At 36.4% G+C, this 27,129-nt stretch overlaps 2 protein-coding genes across 5 annotated transcripts; both read left to right on the forward strand.

The window, feature by feature from the left end:
* The first annotated feature begins 640 nt into the window (after positions 1 to 640).
* LOC121862129 (trans-1,2-dihydrobenzene-1,2-diol dehydrogenase-like) lies at positions 641 to 9,976 on the forward strand. 2 transcript variants are annotated; one of them, XM_042360141.1, is made up of 8 exons: positions 641 to 747; positions 1,143 to 1,364; positions 4,692 to 4,855; positions 5,837 to 5,964; positions 7,094 to 7,217; positions 7,846 to 7,971; positions 8,834 to 8,984; positions 9,152 to 9,976. In XM_042360141.1, exons 2-8 carry the CDS (start codon positions 1,163 to 1,165, stop codon positions 9,256 to 9,258), a joined length of 1,002 nt encoding a protein of 333 aa, XP_042216075.1. In that variant the 5' UTR covers positions 641 to 747; positions 1,143 to 1,162; the 3' UTR covers positions 9,259 to 9,976. The 2 variants fall into 2 exon arrangements, with proteins under 2 accessions (XP_042216075.1, XP_042216076.1); XM_042360142.1 differs by lacking the exon at positions 641 to 747 and adding an exon at positions 930 to 948.
* Positions 9,977 to 14,660: 4,684 nt separating this feature from the next.
* On the forward strand, positions 14,661 to 21,620 carry LOC121862128. Of its 3 annotated transcripts, none has more exons than XM_042360140.1 (3): positions 14,661 to 15,780; positions 17,726 to 19,860; positions 19,912 to 21,620. In XM_042360140.1, the coding sequence occupies exons 1-3, from the start codon at positions 15,139 to 15,141 to the stop codon at positions 21,137 to 21,139; spliced, it is 4,005 nt and encodes a 1,334-aa protein (XP_042216074.1). In that variant the 5' UTR covers positions 14,661 to 15,138; the 3' UTR covers positions 21,140 to 21,620. The 3 variants fall into 3 exon arrangements, with proteins under 3 accessions (XP_042216074.1, XP_042216073.1, XP_042216072.1); XM_042360139.1 differs by having other exon boundaries at positions 14,661 to 15,337; positions 15,374 to 15,780; positions 17,726 to 21,620; XM_042360138.1 differs by having other exon boundaries at positions 17,726 to 21,620.
* Positions 21,621 to 27,129: the final 5,509 nt, after the last annotated feature.

Raw genomic sequence — 27,129 nt, forward strand, 5'->3', positions numbered from 1 at the left:
TACTCCTCCCACCACTATCCCATCCTATTCCACCCACCAATGTCCCATCCTGTACCACCCACCACTGTCCCATCCTACACCACCCACCACTCACATTTTGAGGCCATGTGCACTAAATATTAGGAGATAGTGTGAGGTCAATAATAATTACTTTTTACTATACAGATACGCCAGAGTATATTATTGCATTAATGAAAAAGTATTTGAATTTTCTGATGAAAGGGTGGGGGTCAGAACCTCCCCCAGGACCCCTCTCCACCCCGGATCCGCCCCTGAAAAGGAGCGGTCGGTATCTAGGCCGTCTGGGTCTAGTCGGCGATATCAATCATATCCGTCACTATCATAGAAGCCGGCGAGTCATGATGAATGATGCCGCCAGTAAGTAGATGAATAAGTAAAGCTAAAATTTAAATTATGCTCAAGACGGAATACCAAGGAATATTGTAGCTCTTTACAATGCATTGCTCTTCCTCAACACCGAAGAGTTTTCTAGCACAAATACTAGATTAGTAAATACACGCCATCAGCAACAAAATATTACGTTTCTCAAGATTCACCATAGTCTATGGTGAATCTTTAGACGGGAGAATGTTTACTTTAGTACTGTTAGAAAAAAAATGAGATAAGGGGTATTATTTAATAGATTAAGAAATGGTAAGTTATCGTGTCTCGGAGGGAATCAACCACCGTCAGTCAGTGCGTCCTGTTGCCTCCTCACACCAGTACGTCTCTACTCTACCGTCGTGGGTAAGTGAAATGCACATGAACTTTCGTGAAAGTAAAGAGACATTATATAAATTTGATTTTAAAGGAATAAATGGTATGGTATGTCATCCTGGCATTAAGTAATAAGAGATCCCGGAAAGTTTCGTATTTGTACTTGCCAGTGTCACTTGACGCTTGTTACCAGGCACTGCTGAGTTAAATAGATTTTATATGTGTTTGTTTGTATGTGATTGTAATTACTGTACTGTATGCAATTATGAATATACAGTACCTACATACACCAGTTGGCTTTTGGTGTTGTTACAAAGATTTTGATGATCCTTGTACTATTGTAGTTTATTATTTATATTTACACAAAATGTAAGTAGCAACCAACACTAGTGACCAGCATCATTTCAAGGTATTATTTTTTGCAGAACAAATTTGATTCACCAAAATGGCAACACGTTGGGGTATAGTGAGTGCAGGTCTGATCTCTAATGACTTCGTGGGGGCACTGAAGGCTTTACCTGAAGGAGAACATCGCGTTGTGGCCGTGGCTGCTCGCTCACTTGAGAGTGCCAAAAAATTTGCTTCTAAGTATGGAGTAGAGAAAGCTTATGGTTCATATGATGAACTTGCACGAGATCCTAATGTTGGTAAGTTAAGAGAAGTTGCTGTAGCTGTACAGTAGGGTAGGATTTTAGTATATGAATATTTAATACCTAGTACAGTACTCTGTATTGTCTGTATGATTTGAATACATAATAGGTAAAGGTGTAGAAGAGTGACCACCAGAAGGAATTGTCCGAATTGGTTGAAAAATTTTCTACAAACTAATATCATGATATTAAATACAAAAATGGAAACGACAATGCATAGAACCTAATTATTATCCTAATAGAACCTGACCTATGAGTTTGTTAGGTCAGGTTCCATTAGGTTCTATGCATTAGCGTGTTAATTTATGTGTTAAACAGCTTACCTTAATATTGAGGTTGATATACATCAGCAATAGCAAGAAGGAATACGTGGAAGCGTTCACCTGCAATTAGGAAACATCTCTTGAAAAGGGATTCAGCGAGGTAAACAAAAATGGCGCCGGGAGGAGAATTGTAAAGTAGGAGAGAGTAAATAAAAAGACTGTCAGGTTCTATATATTCTGGTGTCCATATATGTGTTTAATATCATGTTATTAGCATTATAAAAAAAAAAATGCATACCGTAGAGCCTAATAAAACCTGACCTAACAAACCCATAGGTTGGGTATATGTTAGGTCAGGTTCTATTAGGATAATAATTAGGTTCTATGCATTGTCGTTTCCATTTTTGTATTTAATATCATGATATTAGTGTGTAGAAAAAATTTCAACCAATTGGGACAATTCCTTCTGGTGGTCACCCTCTTCTACACTTTTGCCCATGAATCTTTAAATTTGTTATAAGTGGGGTTTTAATACAACAATGTTATTTTTTTGGTGTGTGTGTGTACTGTATTATGATGTGTTTTACTCAGGTCTGACCTTCATTTCTTGTGCAAATTACCGTTTTTTTGTGTTCTTTTTTTTTAAATGAATATTTTCGTTTGTAACCGAAACCGCTAACTTGCACCAAAATGACGGTCAAGTTTGAGTGAAACACCAAAAAAAAAACCTAACCTAACCTAGGTAAATTTTACTTTAAAACACGAGTCCCTAGAGGTTGACCAATATGTTTTTACAGTATATTTTGGTGTGTTTTAAGCAAATCTGACTTCCTTTTTGGCACAAATGGTTTCTTCCTCCCCCCACAATAATGGGTATGAGCCTGTGAAATCGTAGTTTTTGGGTGGGGGAGAAAACTAAAATGAATCATCTAACCTAACCTCTAGTCGCGGGCGGTAGGCCTAGCTTAAACTAACCTAAATGTCTCCGTAGTTAAAAACTTTGGGGTGCACCATGTGTCCGAAAGTATAATACCTTAGTTAGAAGTGGAAAGGACCAGGATACGTAAGAATTGGATAGAATAATCGTCTTTCTCGTAAAACTCTGCAATAAACTTAAAATAATCATAGGAGCACAAACGACAACCAACCTCCACCACGGCCATTGTGAAACTGGTCAATGAAATTAAAATCGTACCCAGGCTGCTTCCTTTGAGAAAATTCAAATGTGATTGGTCGAAAAAAATTCGGGTGATGGTATCTATACCTCATTGGTCACGACTGGATGACGTCAGTCAACATTGCACATGCGTGATGCGCCGATAACATCACCTCACAGACGAAGACTGAAAACTACTTAAAATCAATTAAATTCAATTGTGTCGCTATTATTCATTTCCGCTGTGTATATATGGGGTTCAGAATACGCAAAATAGCAAGATCTAAATGTTTCGGTAGTTTATAACTTTCGGGGGCACTATGTCCGAAAGTAAAAGATACCCTAACCTAGCCATTTTTTGGAGCTTACTTGCTACTTCGGTGGAGGATACAGCTGGGTGATCTGGTATGCATGTGGTTACAGACAAAAGAATTTCTGTCTTTTCTTAAAAAAAATTCCACATGTAGGACATAGTTTTAATGTTGGTAGGACACCGTGATCTTGTAATGTTTGGATTGCTTTACTCTCGTTCTCATAAACTCACTGAATAACGTCTAGATAAGGGAGAGAACACATCACACGCCATCACGAGCCTTCAAAATTCGAAAGTGTGCAGTGGAAGGCTGCTTCAAAATGATTGGCCATCCAAGTCACATGATACGATACTTGAAGGTCATTAGTTGTCATGTCGCAAAGAGGAGGAGGAGGAAGGGAGGAGGGAAGTGACTGGCAACATGGCAGATACAGAAATTTACGTACTGTATATAGAAATTTGTGAGATACTCCGTTAATATTGATTTGCACAAGAAATGATATGAAGTCGTATGTTTGGTATTTTATAGTCTTGGTGTCTGTAATATTGAAAATTGGAGACCTGTGGACAGCCAATGGAAGAACATTAACCATATATTTTTGACTAGGTATGTACAGTACTGGGTATTTCAGTGTCGAAGAAAAATTTTTCCTCACTAGAAAGTTGCAATTTACTTTTAGGAATTGCAGTTGTTCATGTTTTGGTAATGGTGGAGGAGACGGTAAGCACCAGAAGGACTTTATGGAATTGTGTAAAATTTTTAGATGTTGTTTGGATGATTCTAAGTTAAGAAAATCATATTAACAAAGTACAGAACATATTAGAACTTTACCTAACCTACCTAATCTCACTTAACATCCTAACCTGTGCATTGTTTTTATGATATTCTTACTATCATCCAAACAACATCTCAAGAAAAAAATTAACGAATTCGGTCCAATATAAATCATAATAAACCCGCCAGATGAGATCGTTGTTAGTTTCCTGGCATGTAAACAAAGGCTGTGGAAGCTCACGTTTAGCAGAAGATGTGAAACAAAACGTGGTTGCCATGGAAGATCCAACGGCACCATAATTACGGTAAATAATTTATTTCTTCGAGTGAAATTACTGCCATATGATCAGTGTTTTTACCCCGTTATTTCCCTCTTCCTTCATACACTGCTCACTAACAAGTAATTTATGGTTAAAGGATGAGCTAAAAAGAAGAAAAAAAATTACAATGTTGTCATTTGGATTTTATTATTCATAATCATCCGAAGAACAATTTTGGAAAATATGAACAAAATATCTAAATGCGCTCGGGAGCTAACTGTATGCTCCACCTTTACCCATATTTTTATTTGCTTAAATTTTTTGTCTTGAAATTTAATCTACTGTACATACATCAGCAACATTCATGTATGCCATTTCAATTGTTTAATTAACAAATATGTCATAATTTTATACACACAAATTCTGTAGATAAGGAAGTAATAGTACTTGTGGCAGGACTGGTGATGTTGTTTTTTCAATGTCTTATTTTTTTATTTTTCTAACTACAAACTGGGAGTCATGTGTAAGCTCTGCAGTGATTAAAATATCCTTGGCAGAGGTGGTATATATAGGCACAATCCAGACACAGCATCTTCCTGTTGCTTCCCTCATGATCCAGGCTGGGAAACATGTGCTGTGTGAGAAGCCCCTGTGTATGAATGTGAAGGAGGTAAAACAGCTCATTCAGCTTGCCAAGGAGAAGAAGGTCTTCCTTATGGAAGTAAGTTATTTCAATATTTTTATTAACTTCATCACTTACTGTACTCTGTAAGTGATGTTTGTTGTAGAAAGTGGCAAGCCCTACAGTGCTTATACTGTACAATATATGTGAAACCATTGGGCCTTGTTTAGGGACAATAATTTACAGTGATGAGTCTGAAAAACCTAATTGAAATACTGTATTGTACATATAAAAGGTTACCTAATGAAGGTCTAAAAGCTAAGCTACCATCAGACTTTTGATAGATGGATGTGAAAATGAATTTGTTGACAAACTAATTAAGATTGCCAATATTGTATTATAACTGTAGTACATGTATTGTGGACAGTGTTAACACTGCTGTGTAAAGGTCTTTGTATTGTGGATCCAGGGTTCTTATAAAACTCTAGAAACTTTTGAAATTTGGACCCACTGCAGTGTGCAAGTACAATATAAGTATGGAGGGCCTGGCTCTGAACTTGAGTAAAATTTTATTGAGGCAGCTTTAGATATATTTCTGATGAAATTTGTCAAGGTAAGACTTGAAGTAAGTGTGATACTTAAAATCTCCATGCTGTGTGACGATAGGAAGATGGTGCAGTATTGTTAAAAGAGATGACGTGTATGATATTGGGCTTGTACAGTACAGTATATACAGGTATTTTTAGCAGCGTTAAGAGAAACCAAGTTGTATGCATGCCACTCAGCTATGCATGCAAGGTAGAAATGAGGAAGTCTTGTCTGGCATGAAAAAGCAACATTGTGTAAAAATGAGAGTGCATTGTATAAGTTTTTGTGTCTGATAAATGTTTTATAGAATAAACATTAGAAATTATGAATATCAGACACAGGCTGAAAAGGATGCTGATGCAGTTCAGTTTAGTATGAAAAAGAATTTATTCTAAGAAAATTTTTGGAGATTTAGAAGTAAAAAGTTATTAGTGTACAGTTAGTTATTTTAATAGGTAGCTTATAAACACTAAAGGGCTTCTTTCATTACAGGCAGTGTGGTCGAGGTTTTTCCCCGTTTACCAGGAATTGACCCGAAGGATCCAGTCTGGAGAGATTGGAGATGTAGTGCAGGTCATCTGCTCCTTTGGAAAGTCTATTGAAGACGTAACAAGGATGGTGTAAGTTTGGTTGAGGTCTCTTGATAATCATGTTGTACTGTATGTTGGTCTTACTTGTATAGATGTATTGTACAGTACGGTATAGAATTACTGTGCCTCCAGCCATGGTTACACAGATATACTTTCTTTCACATTTAAAATTCTTGTGCTGTGTTTTAGCACACTGGTAGCCAATCATTTCTCTGGCAACCAATACTTGCTAACAGTGTGTAACAAAGACATGACTGACTGCCCAAGTGGCTAACAGACCAATCAGTGGTGGAGAGGGTAAAGCTGGGATCGGTTGGCAGCAGCAGCCACACCACTCATGGTCTGCTCATTAACCGAGTCACTTATCATTCTAATGTTTTTATACTTTATTGATAAAGATACAAACACCATTTTTTTTTTAAAAATTGAATGGAATTAATTAAAAATGTCATACAATATACAGTATAAATTGTATGTAAAATGAATGTTTATATGACAATTTTTGGTAAAAATTATTTTTGAGGTTATTACATTTTTCTATGCCATCAATAATTTTATTATAATACAGTACAGTATAAGCAGAACTAAAGTATGATAAATCAGTCTAATAAAACTTACAAACCTATTCTGATTGTTCCAGCTCTCATGTGTATGTTCTCAGGCCTCTCATGCATGATCACGTGTCAAAATACAAAACAAACACTGTGTTGTATATTGTTTATACAACAAATAAATGCATATGAAAACCTTGTTGGGTATAAAGACTTCAGGTACAGTACATACATTATTTGTGTTGATTAGTGGGAGGGAGTTAAGGCCAAGAGCGCAGCATCAAGGGGGACCGCTCTATTATGCTGAATACTGTATATTGTAGGGTCTCTTGATAGTTTTAAGCATATGATGAAATAAGTGGTGCTAAGTCGTATGTTGAGTTAAGATAGGTTTAGCATTTTATCTATGATCATTATGTATTAAACTCATAACCCTTATACCTATTGATTCATGCATGACCCCTTCACCATTAATTTGCCAAGTGTTTACCCTTAAAGAAACTCAACAGTCCTGACCGTTATGATTAACTGAATTCCTTGATGAATATATATACAGTAGTTCAACTTGTAGGCATGTAAGTGACCAGAGACTTGTGTAACTCTGATAGGAGGAGGGAGACTGGTGGAGGGGCCACACTGGACCTTGGGCTATACACAGTGCAGTTTACCACTCTGGTTATGGGTGGAGACAAGCCACAAAAAGTACTTGCTTGTGGACATTTGAATGACAATGTAAGTACAGTATTGGTTTTTATTTATTTATTTTATTTACATTTTCCAAAGTTCAATATACATGTACAGTAGTAAAAGCTCATGTATAATATACATATTACCATTAACTGGCAGTGCAAGTTTTATGGAATGAAAGTGACTGGATGATGGTGAAGTTGAATTTGGCTACCAGTATTTTGAAAATTGGTATTAGATTTATTTTCCTTGAATTTTATATTCACTTGTTTGAAGACTGTTGGGAAGGCGAATGATAATAATAATTTTTGATATGAAGGTACTGTAGTGATTATAAGGTTATTGAAATTAGTCACAAGAAACAAATCATGGAATGTGTTTTAAGTTAAGAGAGTTCTGTACTTATTTTTGTTTTTACCTCTTCTCATGCACCAAAATTTAGTTGTCTGCTTTGGTTAGGTAGGTTGAGGGGATTTAAATATATTTGTAATAAGTTTCACAACAATGGCCTTTTAAGTTTGCAGTGCAGACATGATACAGTACATGATTGTTTCTGAATATGATTTTAAACTTTTCATGTTTATGACAAATTTGTGTTATAATGATGATAATAATTGTTGTAAATACCTGTAATTACATTTTCAGTAAATATTACTATAATTTCTTTTATCAGGGCGTGGATGAGACGATAAGTACCTCTCTGGTGTACTCTGGGAGGAGAGTAGCTTCTCTGAGTAGCACCATTAGAGGAGATTTGCCCTCAGAGGGATTTGTTATTGGCACCAAGGGTACAATCAAGGTTAGTAAGTATCAGCATCTTTGTTGTAACCAATAAGAAAAGTTACAGATCTTACTAGCCGTTTGGACGGTTGGTCTATCCAATGTTATTGTTATTGGGACAGTGTTGGTTATGAATGTAAATAAGATAGGAAGAATACCCGGTTTATGAGAGAAGGAATTACACAGACCTAATAGCACTTATTTACATTTATAGTTGAGAAAATTTTTGTCTTGCTATACCTCAAGAATCAAATGGGAAAGGGTCAGTTTTTACCAAGCATTGTAAAATTTTTATGCTGTCACAATTATCTAGTTTTTTGTGCTATTTTGATTGACCTCTTTTTATGTCATAAGTAAATTGAGTTCCTTTTACCTGAGTAACATAAGTGGAAGCATCAGGGAGCCCCAAATTAAGTACTGTAACAGTACTGTACATAGATAATCTCCAGTTATAAAATACAAAAATATCCAAAACTTATATGCCCTCACATTAAAAAATCTTGCCAAAATGGTATTCTATTTTCTGTATACCTGTACTGCTCTCACCATTTCATCAGTTTACTATTTTGAAATTTATATATTTGGCTCTGTTCTCTCCTTTGTTTCTGTGGTGTTTGCCCAAGGCAGTGTGTTGGTGTAAAGAGAAACCATGTTACACTTATAATTATGCAGGAAATTAAAACTCTACAAAAATTAAATGTGGCTGAGTTGGTGTCTTAACTTGAGGAAGTGTTAATGTGTTGGTAACATGACCATATACCTGTACATACTGCACTGTACATTATTAAGAAGCACTGTGAACCATAGAACCATGTACAGTACAACGCTAGATCAACCAACAATCAAAGTGTACCTCAGTCTTTGCAATTCTCTTGTTTCAGGTTAATTATCCCATGTGGGCTCCAGAAAGTTTGGAATCCTCCTCCGGGAAGTATGAGTCACTGTTACCCAAGACAGGCCATATTTTCAACTTTGAGAACAGTCAGGGACTTATGTATGAAGCAGTTGAGGTTCGGCGCTGCCTAAATGAAGGTCAGTATAAAAAGAATTGTACTAAATTGATATCCAAGAAAATTTTGGTTGATATAGAATACAACAAATTATCTACTCTTTGTAAGACGAATAAAGAGAAGGATCAAAAGTGAATGTAAAAAAAAAAAATTCTAAAGTACAGTAATGATTTCTATGTGTTGTGACAGGTTTACTGGAGAGCCCTGTGATGACCCACAAGGAGTCTCTTACCAATGCTGAGGTTATGGAGAAGATGAGAACCCAGGTTGGAGTTAAATTTGATCAGGATGACTAGGTGATGCAACTTTATCATTGTAGCTAAAGATTACAGCAATGTGTCATTTCAACTTTCAAAATATTTTCTGTATATTTTGTTTTAGAAGCTGAATCACCAGTTGTGTTATTGTACAGTTACTTCATTGCAGCTAGAGAACCCACTGTCATCTAAGTACAGTACAGTGGTTAGAGATAACAAGAGTCATTATTGTGGAAGGTTGAAAAGCACTTGTCCTTCAGTATAGCTATTTGTTATTGTGGCATCTTTACAAACCAACCATAACTTAGCATGGCATTTAAGGAGTCAGTTGGCTAACTATATAATGACTGTAGCTGGTGAACCACCATGTGTGTCAATTGTATGCTTAGTCTAAGATGCATTTCAGCAGCACCCATAGAAGTAAACTGCTTGCTTCAGAATCTGTAAGTCATATATGGATTATGTTAAAATACTTTCAGAAGTCAGATGCTTATGCTTTATTTTTCTACTTTTATTTTCTGTGTAGAAATAGGGTACAGTACAGTAGTGGTAATGAAATTATTCTCTGAAAAACTTGGCTCATGTACAGTATCTGTTATTAGAACTGTCATAAACACACACTGCTTTGAATTTATAGCGTACAGTATTGTCTTTTGTTCCTTATTTTTGGTTTATAAATGCCAACGAAGGAAGAACACTTTGTATTTTTGTCAGAAAATGGTATGGCATCATTGAAATAAAGTTGATATCAATAACAGTTGTTGCAAGTTAATTGTTTCATGAGGTTCAATGCAATTTCATGAAACTGTGAAGCATTACATAATGGAAGGTCACACAAGTACATTTTATGTTATGTATGTGTAATAATATGTAATAATATATTGTACTGTCAGGATCAAAAGTTCACTCCCTCCCAAACGAAGCACAACTGCACCCAGGGTAAGTCAGTTCAGCGATTCATTTCCTTGACTTGGTTTCACGTGTCCGTGACTATACAAGTAAATGTTGAGAAGGAATCAGTTTATGCTGTTTGTTTGTAAACTCTTGGCTGATGCTAAAGATACAGAGTGTTTGAAGAAGCCCAGAACTGAGGTATGGTATATATTGTGTAGGATATATACTGTATCTGGGTTTAAGAGTTTGTGTTATTATATACATTAGAGTTTCTTGCTGAGTAGATCAGTTAAAAAGAAAAAAATATATAGATAAAACAAAATTGAAGTGTGAAATGCTAATGGAAATATTTATGACATGTGTGAACACCTTTGACACCCCAGCACAGACTGGTTTGTTCAGTAGGGTGGGCGGACATTTCGTCACTGATCTGTAGAATACAATGATGTAATTATTAAGTTTAGATGATAATATCTTTATTTTGGTTAGGTCTGGTAAATTTATGTAGAATCGGTGACAAAATGTCCTAGAACCGTCCAGGGGTTAGCTATCTGCATTCTTGAGGCTGTCTTTCTTTTCAGCATTACCTTCCAGAGAGTCTTTACATTGTCATTCCACAGTACATACAGTTAAGGGTACAAAAGATGTTTATCGTGCAGCGACGTGACAAACAGGTTAACAATGTGGGTCCCAGCGAGTGGTGGCATGGTAGGTAATTATTAGTTTTTCTGCATTTGGTAAATAGGTGTTGTATTTGTTACAGTGTGTAGTATAGTCTAATTCATGTTTGAGAAACTGACATCGGATAAGGTTCGACTATAAATTTATTACTAATTAGCTAACTCTACTGTTTTGTTTGTTGTAGACCTGTAGTACTGTATATAAGCATACTGCACAGAGAGAGAGAGAAATTGAGCAATACAGAAACAATTAGAGAGAGAGAAAGAAATTGAATAATGGAAAAAGAATTAGAGAAAAAAAAGAGAATGAAATAATGAAAATAAGAGTGAGAGAGAATAAGCAATAGGGCGAGTCCTAGGTTTGATATGGTATCACTGGCCTTGAGTGAGTGTTAGAGGAGAGGAAGTAGGTGATAACACGGTGGCATTTCCATGGTTCGTGAGCTGTGATTACTGTATAGTGTAGATGCTCGGTTGCTGGTGACTTGCAGCCAAAGTTCTCACCTATCATACTAATCTTCATCTCCCCTGTCTGTTGACGTCTTCTATGAGGTACTGTGTCATAGCTGTGTGGAAGAAGCTTATGCCAGAATGTCCTAGGATGGTCAATAGTTTATTAGTGAGAGATATTGGTATCTGTGTGTTCTCAGGATCCTGTTGCTTTACTGTTTTGTCATTATCCCGGGCTCATTAGATTCTTGGGAAACTGCAGTTTATGTTAATTGGCAATGAGTCCAGTATAATATAAATTGTCAATTTACAAGATGAAAGGATCAAATAGAGATATCATTATCCCTTTCAGTAATTAGTGTTGACAAAATGATTTCATGCAGTCTTAGGTGTAATATTATGATAATTTAGGGACAGATATTTCACACACAACTGAAAGATAGAGGTTACTTGAGTAAACAAAAATGGTGGTGTCAACTGATTATTGCACCATAAGAAATGAAGTCTTGAGGTGAATGAATTTATTTATCATTTCACCACTCATCAGCTTATTTGCAGCTCAGACAGTTGGTTTGTTCTTTGTTATTTTGTTATGACCTTTGTGTCCAGGGTTAGTACAGGAGTAAACTGGACCACCTAGAAAAAACTGGCCAAGTTTGGTAAGGTCACACTGGCTAACACCCTTCTTACAACTGTTCTGAGCCATAAATTGAACCCAGGACACATTAGTGAGGGGTACAGTATACGCTCTACTACTGAGCCACCAACACACACAGTACTGTACAGTACAGGTGTTCCCTAATTTACAGAGAGGTCTGTTCTTGAAAAACTTTTGTTAATCAATTCTTTTGTCAAATCAAAGCACATTTTACCATGGACACCTGAAAAAAAAAGAAGCTTCACCCAAACATCATAAATGCAACAAATCTTTTGTAATGAAAAAGTTTGATGTACACAATGATTATAAGCCAACAATAAACCCTGTACAGTATGTGACATACAAGCAGTACTGTACTGTACTGTAATAATTTTATAACTGTACAGTACGGTACTTATAAGAAACTGGATGAGGTTTGAAACAAAGTGAACAGTACAGAACATTAATTAAATTTCTACAATACAGTAATAATACAGTACAGTAGTACAGTACTAAACATCCATTATTGTTTCATTATTTACAAAATGTTTGGTATCTACAAGAGTAAAGTTGGACTTGCAAACAATAAGTGTACATATGTAAAGGCATTGTCACATGATTGCTTTTATGATAAATTAATTTGGAGCAAGAAAATACGATCAATTTCTTCAAAATATGGTCACACTGGTGGTTCTTGCTCCAGCTTCTACGGCAAGAAAACAAAAACCAAATGCTGGCGTGTGAGTAGATGAAAGACGGAGCTGCTTTTCTCATCTTGTTGGACTATGAAAGCTGCTGTAGGGAGGGTTGCATGTGTCTGGACTGAACGGTTGCACCTGTGTGTGTTTTGTAAATAGACACGTTACATTAGTACCCAAATTATAAACTCATTATGTGTTAAAAAAAGTTGTTAGTGCATTTAATACATAATAATGTTATAAACCTGTGTTATATATGTACTATGGTATATTTAAATTCTGTACTGTACTTGATAAATAAGCTTCTTGTCATTAAATATAGCAATAGCCGACAGCCTTGTTTTGATCTGGGAATCTTGCTCGAAATCATCAAGAGTTGACAATCATGATGGTACAATAAAATTGCTCTATAAACTTGGTCAAATTTCTGGAGAATTAATAATACAAGCTCTCTGACCGCAGCTTAAGGCAGTGTGGTGGTAGCGGCTGAAATAACTAGTAACTGTGTTGCATTTTTCCACCTCAGTTTCTTTGTTTATACAGTATTAGTCTGCTAAATGTCAATGTCTGCTACATATTGACCATCAAATTATGACTCATGAGTTTGTTTACTGTCTCACCTGCATCCAGTTGTTACACTATTTCTACTGTAGTTCCCTGTTCATTGCAATTGTAACTTTCTTCTTGTGAATAGAAAATTATTTACTGGTTGATGATAAGGCATCCGTTGATTGTTTTTTGGATATTATGGGTAACAGAGGTAAATTTTTGTCAGTGACTGGAGTACAGAACAGTACAGTGGTGTGACAAAGCTCAGGTTTAAACACAATAGACGATTGGCATAAAATTCAAATACAGATACTGTACTGTACTGTACTGTACAGGTATTTAATTAAAAAATATATATATTTTTTTCTCCCAAGAGAAAAGGTACAGTACAGTATTTCATTAGAATGGGATTTTGCTATATTCACCAAAATATACTAAAATGATTATGCAAGCAAAAATGGACCCATTGAAGGGTATATAGTGATTAAATATAAAGCCACAAACAAGACAAGATAAGATAAGATAAGAGTGTGCCCGCTGATCATACATTATTGTAGGTATTAGTGTGTGTGATGCAGTGGATGATAGTCACTTAAGAGAGCACTGGTAAGTTTGTTGTATTTTCAATTATGGATTTTGTATGGGATGGTGGGGTGCTAATTTAGATACTGTATTTGATCATTTGCAGAGTAGAGAATATGATGCTTTATAGCCTAAGAAAAATTTCAGACACAAAGGGGACGAGAACAGTGGAAAAGGTGGAATACATTACTGTATTCTATATCTAAAAACTGGCTAATGTACATCACGGTTCCTTAAGTTTTAAAACTATAAAGGTAACCAAATGTTCATGTTATTCTGGTTGCTACATTATTGGAGAATTCATTTTCATTTCTGGTCATTTTGCTTTTTATGAACTTTAGTTTGTCTGATCAAAATTATTGTGTAAAGATATTCCATTATCTGTAACTTTTACCAGTACAGGGGATATTGTAAAACTTAACCCCTTCACTACTGGGATGCCACTTTTGGTATTTTATTTGGCTAACATCAGACAATTTTATTTAGCTCAGAGGGGAACCCATAGGGTCAATAATGGGCTCTGTAAAATGTTGTGCATGTTTTATAAAAATTAATAGTGTTTTACCGCTTGCAGGTGATTGGATGATGCTGTTGATGATAGTCTCAGAAAATGCATTGCCAATACAGTACCAACCATAACAAGGTCACCCACTCCTGCGACTGACTTGTTAGAAGTTACCACAAGCTTATATTATCTAAATATGATCATGGAGAAGTATCAGTTCAGATAATTATGGGAAACAAGTACTGTATAACTCTTGGTAACTCAAGGGACCATTGTTAGTCTCTGTTGGTCATCATTGATATGATTATAGAGTGACAACAGTTGAGGCTTACGAAATGAATTAGTTACTTACGGGTCCATCGTGGATAAGTGACCATTTGGGGGCTTGTGAAACACAGTAAGAGCTTTTCCTACAGTGAACTTATGACTTGGTGTGTGTTTGTTTGTCAATTATCTCTGAAGTTGCCTTATCAAGAAGCTTTTAGTTATCTCATGTGGCACTTACTGGTTTATCTTCAACCTTTTAGTAATTCTTGAATTGAGTTTTTATACATTATTTTTAATTATATTGAGAGCCTTAATAGCATACAGTACAGGTATACAAAATAAGGGGTAAATATTTTTTATAATGTATATAATGGTAATTATAAAAAGGCAGGTGTAACGTGTTGAATTTACTGAATATTGACAAATTTATGTCAGATTTACTCTACATTTGAAGTAATGTAATGTATGAGAAAATTGACCACTTTATGTGAGAAGCTTTACACCATATCTGAAGGGTAATACTACATGTAAAAGACTGCAGGAAACATTGAGACTTGAGCCGAAGTAAAGTACAGTACTATGTAGAAAACTGCAGAGTGATGGATCACAATATGCACCCAGGGTTGCACTTCAAGGATACAATCCATCTGTTTGTTCATGATTCTGATATATGTGGAGGATCACAGCACAATGGGGAACTTGATGAGTCAAGTCACATCATCACAAACTTACAATGTACAACCCTGTACAGATGCTACACCTGTTGTTCAGTCCCCCACAACTGTTCACTATTCAGGCCTCCTCTCTCGGGTATCTACAGCAGATGGGACCCAACAGACAGTGAGCAGTGCTATAGGTGATGGGACCCAACAGACAGTGAGCAGTGCTACAGGTGATGGGACCCAACAGACAGTGAGCAGTGCTACAGGTGATGGGACCCAACAGACAGTGATCATTACTACAGGTGGTGAGACTCAACAGATAGTGAGCAGTGCTACAGGTGATGGGACCCAAGAGACAGTGAGCAGTGCTACAGGTGATGAGACTCAAGAGACAGTGAGCAGTGCTACAGGTGGTGAGACTCAAGAGACAGTGAGCAGTGCTACAGGTGATGGGACCCAACAGACAGTGATCATTGCTACAGGTGGTGGGACTCAACAGACAGCCAGCAGTGTTCCAGGTGGTTGGGTTTCCTCTTCTCAGATGGATGGTGTTCCTCTAACAACGCAGGATGAAAATGTACTCAAGTACTTTGTCATGCTACGAAGGACAGGACCTACTGCTACTGTTCTGGCAAAGGTAAACACGCAAAATACTTTTCTTCTCAGAGATATATATTTACAGGTACTGTATTATAAAATAGGTATTAATTTCAATTGATATTAATAATGTAGCATGATGTAAGGATTATGGTTGTATGCCCTTCCTACTGGCAACCCACTGTAGGACTTGGAAGCATATCCTCATAGCTTTCAATGCTTGGATCAGTACTCCCCAAGATGATCAAAGATTACCCCTTATCGTTTCTCATTTACTGCTGCTTCTTACATCTGTGCCTCAATAGTTCCCCCATAAATCTCCAATTTTGCCTCATTTAATACAGCTCTCGCTCTCAATATATTCCTCAGAGCTCTAAACATTCCGTATCAGGCACTTTCCACCCGGTCTTTCATCCCAAATAACTTGCCATAATAAAAAAACTTGCACAAAAAATAACCTTTACCAGCACTGCAGGCAAAGTATGAGGATAATTCAAGCTTGTGGTACCATGTGGTAGGTGTCCAAGGTGAAGGGAGGCTCTCTGCACTACATACAGTATATGAAGCACGTAAGAACAGAGTGGACAAAGCACCACTATGGTCAGAATCGAAATTTATTCACAAAAGGATAGGGAAACCATCTCTGTATCCCGAGAAAGACTTTGTTATTCAGAATGGAAGCGGCAACATGATCGATATTGCCATTAAGTAAATCTACACATGCGTCACTACAGTACGTGTGTGGGGCTGGCGTCAAGGGTGGCAGGCTGTAGATCTGAGAGAGTAACGCACCTGAGGTCTCCTTTTTTTCTGGCGTTTTGCCCACTCTGGTCATACAATTCTGTATTGTAAACACCTACAGCACCGACTTTAAATGTTATTATCCACTTAAACACTACTGTACATGTATACTGGTTACATTTTCCACTAAATCCTCTCACTAGGCCTACCGACATGTAAATGAGCGGCTGACCGAGCAGTCTCCCATGCATCCCGCATGGGTCACACATGTTACACCATTTCAAGATTTCATTATCGTATCTTAGAATATTGTGAGTTATGTAAAAAATAAATAAAAAATAATTTACTGTTGAAATTTTACTGTTGTTCTGAGTTGTATCAAATTATTAGTTATTAAATTCTGAGTCATCAAGGGTTTACTTATACAGTACTGCACTGTACAGTACATAGATATGTTGCTATTGGTAGTGCAGGTCCGGTTAGGTGTTGCACTGTATTAGAATTGTGAACATCTGTTTTTACCTACAAGAGTATGAAGTACAGTATGGTAATAATTTGAAAATATTATTTTAAAGGATTTTGATTACAGCTACAATAATACCCACCTATAGGTAGGAAGGTAGTCTTTGGCAGTCTTTGATTACCTCAGGTATTACAGTAGTGACCCTGGCAGTCAACTTCTCAAGCTCTTCCCTTGCTGTGGGTTGGCAATAGGAAGGGCATGCTGGATAGCTGTAAACTTTGCTTCAACATATCTGATGGCAACCAGACAGCTGTTATCAGGTGAACATGCAGGCATGGAAAATTGCCATAAATTATTGATGATGATTATGATAATGAATACAGTATGTATAGTATAAAAATAGATTTGAAATACTATTTTAAAACATTTTATTTTGAACCTTGAGTTGTAGCAGCCAGATTTATGAAATTTTAGGGTTCTAGTACTGTATACTGTACTGAACTGTACTGTACTTTACTGTAAAATTTCTGTTATAGATTTACAAAATAGTTAAACAAAGTTTAGAATTAACAGTAAATGTTTATGGCAATCTAATATACATTACAGTACTGTACTAAAATATTTTTTATTTATTACTAGTAAATTATATATATTTTAGCAGTTGGAATTATTATATATTATCATATAACTTTAGGTAATGTATGGTAAGTCTATTAGCAATATGATGTATATTAAATATAAGCTTTATTTTTAATTCTAGAATGATCTCTTTTTGGACTAGGTGTGTCGAGAGTTGTATGGCGGTGGGCAGCAGAGCGTGAAGGAGTACTACACAAATGATTTAGGCTTCTCCAATGCACAGTACCGCAAGGCCTTTGCCACTCACGAAAGAGATGCTATTGAGGCTGGCATAGAGTGGGAGCAGCTGGATATAACCTATCTGTACAAGTTGTTACAGCGAGTGTGTGGTCTAGCGTCTCCTTCTGATGATAGATGGTCTAATCCAAAGCCTAAGGACAGAGATGGACTGGAATATATCCTTTTTACTATCAAAGGAGAAAGAAATTTCCTGGCCCATGAGGTGGTTGCCTTAAGTGATGTTGAACTGAAAACAAGGTCAGAGAAGTTAAAAGTATTGTTAGAAAAAGTCCTTGAAAAGACAGAATTAATTACTGGAGGGGATTATGCACAGTACATTATTGAAATGAAGGCAGCAATTGATGATACTTACAAATGTAAGCCAAAATATTCTCTTCAAAGTTATCAAAGGGAACTAAAAGAATTTCTTCATGACCTTGTCAACAAAGTGATTATAAAATCCCAAACTGAGCTTCACCAGATTTATCAAAGGTTATGGCAGGAGGACCGCATATGGCTGCACTTTGGTTTTGGCTCTCACAGCCCACAGCTGGAAGAAGTTTTCACAAACATTACAATATTAACTAAGAATAACTGTGTAGTGCCAGTTCTGCAGATCTTGGATTATGAGTTGCCTAATGGTTCCCTCCCAAAGTTGATAGTTCTTGAAGGTGTTGCTGGTGTGGGGAAGAGCCATATCTGCAAATACATACTTAACTGTTGGGCTTCCAAGAACAGTAATTTGATGGCCATTAAGAACACTGATATCATGATTTTTATTCAATGCCACTCAGTGACCTCCAGTTCTCTGACTGAGTTCCTTGGTGAAGAAATACTGAAAGAAACATGCAAGGAGTTAAAATATGAAGATATCATTCCTACCCTAAGGGAATGTCATGTTATATTCATCATAGATGGGTTAGATGAAGCTGGGAAGCATGCAAGATCCTTAGTACGGGCAATTAGTACAAAGTTCCCTGCTAGTCGGGTAGTTGTAACATGCAGGCCAGAATTCACTGAAGAAGCTAAATGCTTGATTTCACCCAGTAGCAACAGTTTAAATGTTTTCTATGTGAAAGGTTTCAATGAGACTCAGCAAATAGAATATATTGAAAAACTGTTGACTGTGTTGGAGGGTAACGCCCATAAACGTGAAAATATGATCCAGAAGTTAACAGATCACTTAAAATTATTGGATCAAGAGATATACCACTTTTTAAACTTACCACTAACAGTGATGTTACTAACACTGCTGTGGCTGCAGGACAGTACCTCTTTTACAGGGGCTGTTACAGTCACTTACATTCTAAGGCAGTCAGTCAATCTGAGCATCAAGCGTCTTGCCCAGCGCTTGCTACAAAAAGCTGAAGAAATGAGACACATAATGCTGGTAGAACAGGCTTGTCAGCAATGGCTTCTCTGTCTGGCTAAAGTTGCATGGGAGTCTCTTTTATGCAATACTCAAATCCTCTATGATGAAAGTTGGACTTCATACCTTTTACAGGAGGCTCAACACTTCAATATAGACCCCATCGATGCTATGTCCTCCTTCTTGAAGTGCACAACACATGAAATTCAATTTGGAACTCAATACACATGGGAGTTTCCTCACAGAGCTTATCAAGAGTATCTCTCTGCTCTCCACCTTAGTGAGGTTAAAAAGAATAGCGCTTTAGATGAAATTATGAAAGAGCCAAAGAAATTTAAAAAAGCTGTTAATAGGGCAATGTTTCCAAGATCAATTAGTAAAGGGAATCAGAACCTGCTTTTGGGCTCTAGTTCTATTACTCATCCTTTTTTCAAGTCTTCTCTTCCTCCTCCTCCTCCTCCTCATCTTGCTTCTCCAACTCTTCATTTTCCTCCTCCTCCTCCTCCTCATCTTGCTTCTCCAACTCTTCATTTTCCTCCTCGTCCTCCTTGTCTTCCTCGCCGTCCTATTCGTCGTAGCCGTAAGTCTCTTTGTCAGTTTGATTGTTGTCGTTCACTCTGTTTGGACGAGTCAAATGAAGATGAATACAGATTTGAAGATAGTAGGGAAGTTGACTTTATGTTTGATGCTGCACTGAATTCATCAACTGAGGAAATTTCCTATGATGATCTAATAAGAGGTGCAAGTGATGATAGATCCAGGTTTAGGTCTGCAGGGTCAGAGGATAATAGATGCAGGTCAATGTCAAGGTCTGCAGAGGCAAATGATGATAGATCCAGGTCAGGGTCAGAGGATGATAGATCCAGGTCAGGGTCAGAGGATGATAGATCCAGGTCAATGTCAAGGTCTGCAGGGTCAGAAGATGATAAAATCTATGAAAATATATATGTTTCAGGCCTTAACGAAACTTTTGACAATGCAAAGACAATGAACCAAACACTTCGATTCTTAGTTGCTATTGAGGTTTCTAAAAAAGAACCTGATAAAAAGAAAATAGAATCAATTATGGAAAACATTAATCAGAATTATATATATAACAGGTGGGTTTTTTGGTCAAACTTTATAAAAGATTGTGCAGAAAGTGAAGTCATAAGCCATTTAGTACTGCCTTACCTTGAGAAACATAGAGCAATCAGATTATATGGAATGTTTACAAGAATATCTCAAGATCTTTCAGCTATTAAGTATCTTATGCAGAAAACAAGATTTACACCCAAGTCACTTGATTTGTTCTTTGACTTTAACGACCCATTTCCCGACGTGTTAACACCTCTCTTGACCACCTTGGGGAGGCTGTCGGTTTTTACAAAAATTCGGTGTTTCATCCCTCAATGTTTGGATTTATACCATTGCCTATTTCAACAAGAGTCTCTAGACTATATAATGGTAATTGTTTGTGGCAGCAATTTTGTTGAGTTGAGTAGCTTTACACAGTTGCTATACTACCTTCAAGAAAGAGATTGTCAACTAAGATTGGATTTGATAGTGAATGACTTTCAGAATATTGTAAACCTTGCAGAAGGTATCGCTAATACAAAGATTCCTGTGAATACTCAGCTCCGTCTTTATTTTAACTGCTTGACGTCCATGATGCGTGGGCCTCTACGTCAGATATTTGAGTCCTTCCCCTGGCAGAAACCCCTGTCCATTGCCTTCTCCCACACTGATCTTTATGAGCAGGCTGGTGACATGCAGAAGCTTATCTCTCTTGCTGTATTGGATGCCCGAATTAGAATCATGCACACCTCCCTTGAGATTGAAGCACATGCAGAGTTATCTGCAGATTATTATGAGAAATTGGGCCACATCATAGCTGGAGGTGCACCACTGAGCATCGTTCACTCCGATGCAGATGGAGATGATATCACAGTGACTTTACAATGCACCAGGTATGATGACTCAGACTAGTACTGACTGACCAGAGCTTCTAGGAAGATTTGCTGTACTTGGAGATAAAGTTATGCTAATCTTGTGTCTTGCCAAGAGTGACTAAAACATGTGCCAAGTGTGACCACAGAATTGAAATTTTGTTGAAGGGTTGGACAAGTTATACCATTCTTTTTTATCTTAGTTCATCATGTCAGAACATTAAAGAAGATGGGTCATAAATATCAATGGTTACATTAAGTTTGGGTGGAGCTTACTAGGATTGTGGCCCAGTTGATCCACAATCACATCCTGAGAGTATGTCTGTTGTACTGTCTTATGTTAAGCCCAGTTCCGTGCTACAAATTTTATGGGTTGGAATACTGTAGAATATTGATGGTGTTTCTGATCAAGCTAATATCAAGAAAACTTTTGAGTGTTTATCATTAGTAAAATGTTTTAAGCAAATTATTTCAGTGTAACATAACTACATATTAGAAATGTAAATAAATTGTGTACGTCACTCCTGAACCATTAACCTATTAGTGATGTAGGGGTTGCCAGAATCAAACAAATGCAGATTCTCCCTGCGTTCACTGTCATTGTTCCTTTTTGCTGTAATAAATGTCTTTTCTATTTTGATATACATTGATCCCTCGGTTAACGAAATTTCGGTTAACGAATTGCCTTCTATAAGATTCTTCAATTCGGTTAACGAGCAAACCCTCGGTTAACGAATTCCTTATGAATTTTTCCCAACATGTTTTCAACTGCATTTGGCTGCCCACCAGCTGTAGTATTAGTCCACCAATACAGTAATCGTTTTAGGGCTTAAATTCCTTACCATTTTAGTAAATATCAAGAAGGTTATACTATTCAATAATTTAAAATGTTTTATATTAAATTTTTTAGTCATTTTAACAATTATTGAGCATAATTGAAGTACAGGAAGCTAGTTTTTTGCGCGCCAAACAGCCACTCAACACACCAAGCTTGGCGTCAGTTTGTTTACCAGTTCAGAGGAAGGAACATCTTGTTTGAGACTTCAACATAAATGCTTTTTTTCTGTGTTTCCAGTCAAATTATTGGTCATTTTGAAATATATTCTACATAATAACAATATATATATATATATATATATATATATATATATATATATATATATATATATATATATATATATATATATATATATATATATATATATATATATATATATATATATATATATATATATAATGTAGTGCAGTGTTGATTTAAAGAAAATAATCTTGAATTACACCAAGTGAACTAAAATTTTATGGGTGAAATGACGGCATGGGGTGACTTCTCTTCCACCCCAATGCCTTCTCTTCTCCCTTCTCCTCCACCCCCATTCTAATTCCCATCATCATCAACCAGGAGCCTTCTATATGCACACCTCAAAGTAAGTGTACTTTACTGCATTTATTTTTAGTTTGTATGTAATTTTCGGTGAACTGGAACCAATTACCCAAAAACCCATTGAAACAATGGTTTCGGTTAACGAATTTTTTGGTTAACGAGCAACCTTCTGGAACGAATTGTGCTCGTTAACCGAGGGACCACTGTAGTGTTCCCCTTCCACGAGAATGCCTTATGATTCATTTGATTTACTCCAGTTGTTTCACAGCCGAGCATTACCCTATTAGCAGTACTTACTGTACGTTCTCGTAAACCATTCTCCACTCTGCTTTTGTTTGTTAAGCAACCATGAGCAGTGGCACTTTAGTGTCTGCTGGAAACCAGTGAAATTATTCTTTGTCTTACCACAATTATGGTGGAATAATTTTATTAGTGCTTTAGTAGTGCAGTATTTGCAAAGGAAAAATTAGATGACATCCATTTAGATGCTTACAGATACTGTATGGGCTTATGTGGCATATAATTTCATACAGTATTATGGAGAAATAGAGTACCTGTGAAAAATACTGTAACTTGAAGATTTCAGGTCATATGATACATACTCTGCCAGTGTGTGCAGAGGATTATATATAGTAATGTACAGTACAATATTTAGTTTTCTGTCTTATAATAAGTTCTTTTAAAAGTTCAGACTGGACAAACACTGTGGCATGTTCAGATACAATTTAGGGCTTGTACATGTCCAGCACTTACCAGGTGACAAAAGAGAATAAAGTAATTAAAAAGTAAGGAGAGTACAAATAAAAGCAACCCTTGGCAGAAGACTGAAAGATGCAGAAATATTTATACTGTGCAGGTATAATATAAATTGCATTTTTTGTATGTGTTCCTCATGCATTTCCACAATTATGAAATTTGGTTGAGGTGTAAATAGCCTAGGCTTTAAGGAATGGTCGAGCACCACAGTATATTTTATCACTACCTATGTGAAGCTGAGAAACTTAACTACTGTACCTGTACTGTTATTATATAATACATTATTTTATAATTTAAAGCTTACCCCTGTACTGTATTTTTCAGTAGTAACATTTATATAAAATTAAAATGCTAATACAGTATTCTACACCAGTACGGATAAGTTTTTATTTAAGGTGAGTTTTATCCAATTTATTCATTTTATTGCCCGTTCCACGATTCCAGGTTTTTAAATATCACTTTAGTGAATACTGTACAGTAATTCCTTGAGTAGACACCATCAAACATGACCCTCGAAGTATTTTGTTTCACCATTTGAAATGTCTTGCTTAAATAGTGTAATTGTTGTATTATACCTGTAGTTCAAGTGACAGCTACTAGACATGTGATTGTTGAACTAGCATGAAATATTCTCCAGCAAGAATTTCAGCAATGATGCTAATTGAAATGTTGGAACTAAAGTGGTTAAGAAATACTTCATGTGACTTGCTGCTGTGAACACCAGAAATTTTTTATTCTTAACCGGTTTCTGGGCTGTGTACAGTACAGTACTGTGCTTGGTTTGAATTAACATACAGTACTCTAATATTATTAGTAGTAGTAGGACAGTAGTAGTATTACTAATATTATTAGTAGTATACTATATAGTATTGTTATTACTATTATTGTCTAATAGTTATGCTTACAGTATTCTGAAACTAGTAGATATTCTAAAACGATAGATATCTGAAATAAATATTTACCATCTTACAAAACCAATACTTTATTTACCTGTCAGAGGTTAAAAATAATATTTAAATATTTTATGGTAGACATTATTTTTTTTTTTTATCGCTAAGAAAAAAAAGACAATCGGCGAATTTGGCTCCAGCCGCGTCATCATTTGAGCTGAAACCTGAGTGAGTGTGGCTACGAGGACACCTCTCCCAACTTATCATCATATATGTTGTATATCTTTAATCTGTGAAGTGTTATATATGGCTCATACATCAGATAACTTATGTCTTCTGTCTTTAGTGGATGAATAATCAGGTAAGTCATCTGAAAATGGTAATTTTCGCCTCTATAAGAATCTGTGTTAGAGGGGGGGGGGATCTCAGGTTTACCTTCCTAACATTGTAACAACAATGGAACACAATTGCAGGGTCTCGGTTGTTTCTCTTACCATTGACAACACAACATACATATATTGTTTCTCACTTTTTATCTTTTTTTTTTCATTTTTGTTATTATAATTATTACTATTATTATTATTACTACATTTTCGCCCCCCAGGCCCCGATGTGAGCCAGTGACCTGTGCCCGGGTGGGCTAATCCCCGTAAAAAAAAATACTAATTTGTAGTAGTGTCATATTTGTTTGTTAACTTCTCAATAATACGGCGGTGTGGCGGATTGAGAAGAAAATGTTGATACGACAGTTTATAAATTAAGGGTCGAACTGCCATTGAATTGTCATGCGTGTTATTTATCATTACTTACTATCTTCTACAACCTATTTTTGTTTCTATATTTTGAGTTTTATTTTACAAGTGCACTCTCAAACTCTATCGAAAAATTAGTAGTTGCTATAGGTGGAAATCAACCATATGAATCATGTTTCTTATGTGCCATTTCCGTCACAAATTACTTGTTAGCGAATTATTAAAAAAAGTATTGGAACTTTCTTTAGCGCCTTGTTATCCGAGGTAACTAACGGGCAATTTATAAATGTACAAGTAATAAAAAACAGATTTAGACCTGACCTTCAACACGACGAAAACAACTTCACCCAAAATAATCATTGAGTTATATATCATATCTGGGGCATTAACCAGAGTGAGATAGAGAGAGAGAAAGCGCGAATTGTAAAGCCTTCGTAGATAATACGTATCACATTTCTCCACCCCAGCTTATTTCACCTGAAGCTTAACTACCCTATTGTTTTTTTATGATTTTGTATTTTATATATATATATATATATATATATATATATATATATATATATATATATATATATATATATATATATATATATATTTAAGAAGCGAAATGTTAATAAAAGTGGTAATGATAAAATAAAAATATCGACTTGCATTAGCCGAAATAGTTGTGAAATTAACTGCGGCAAGGAACCTATACAGCAAAATTTGATTGATATTTAAAAAAAAATCGTCACTGGCATCTACATAATTTCCTACAGCTACTTGACAAAGCCGTGTGACTTAAAGCTACGTAACAAAGCTGGGTGACCTATAGCTACTTAATAAAGCCGGGTGATTTAAAGCTGGATGACATAGCTACTTGACAAAGCAGGGTGACAAATCTACTTAAAGCCGGGTGACTTAAACCTACTTAACAAAGCCGGGTGACTTAAAGCTATGTAAAAAGCCGGGTGACCTCTAGCTACTTGACAAAGCCAGGTGGCTTAAAACTACGTAAGAAAGCCGAGTGACCTATGGCTACTTGACAAAGCCGGGTGACTTGACGCTACTTGACAAAGCAGGGTGACGACGCTACTTGAAAAAGCCGGGTGTCTTGACGCTACTTGACAAAACCGGGTGACTTAAAGCTACGCAACAAAGCCGGATGACCTATAGCTACTTGACAAAGCCGGGTGACGACGCTACATGACAAAGCCGGGTGAGTTTACGCTACTTGACAAAACCGGGTGACTTAAATCTACGTAACAAAGCCTGGTGACTTAAAGCTACATAACAAAGCCGGGTAACTTAAAGCTACATAACAAAGCCGGGTAACTTAAAGCTACATAACAAAGCCGGGTAACTTAAAGCTACTTGACAAAGCCGGGTAACTTAAAGCTACTTGACAAAGCCGGGTAACTTAAAGCTATGTAAAAAAGCCGGGGTTAATAAAGCCGGGTAACTTAAAGCTACTCGACAAAGCCGGGTGATAAATCCGGGTATCTAAACCCAGGCAATATCAAACTGGGAAACAAAACTAGACGACTAAAGCCAGGTAAAACGAAGCCAGGTATCTTTAAGCCAAATAAAGTCATTTAATCTAGGTATATTAAAGTCAGGTTATGTAAAGCCTAGAGTCAGATAGTATTAAGTCAGTATACAATCTATTTGACTAAGCCAGGTGACATGTGAATAGGGCAGGTGACTAACAACTTTGACTAATTCATGTGACTAAGCCCTAATTCATGTGACTAAGCCATATGACTAATGACTAAGCCAGGTAACATATTCATTTGACTAAGCCAGGTGACTAATTCATGTTACTAAGCCAGACGACTAATCATGTGACTAAAGCCAGATGACTAAAGAAAGTGAGTAAAGCCATATAAGTTTTAAGTCAGAGTAGTTAAACCAGGTAAGCTAGCAAGATAGCTCAGATCTTGTGAGTAAAGTCAGTTAATTGGAGACATGGGAAAAACCAGGAGACCCAATAACAAAAGCCAGGTGAGTATACCAGGGACCATGACCAGGGGGGCAAAGCCAGGTAATTAATCCAAGATGTCAAAGCCAGGCAGAAGAGTTAGGACAAAACCAGGTAAATCAACGGTAATTAAAACACAGGTCAAAAAAAAAGCCAAGTAATTAAACCCAGGTAGGAGAGTCAGGTGTTTCCAGTGGATAATTTTTAGTAGGTTAAAGAAAACGAGGTGTGTTTATTTTTTTATTGGCGCTTTATTGCACGTGGTTTACAAAGGCGGCCATGACAGTCACG

Source organism: Homarus americanus, unplaced genomic scaffold (genome assembly GCF_018991925.1).
Source record: "Homarus americanus isolate GMGI-L3 unplaced genomic scaffold, GMGI_Hamer_2.0 scaffold25013, whole genome shotgun sequence".
Lineage (NCBI taxonomy): Eukaryota > Metazoa > Arthropoda > Malacostraca > Decapoda > Nephropidae > Homarus > Homarus americanus.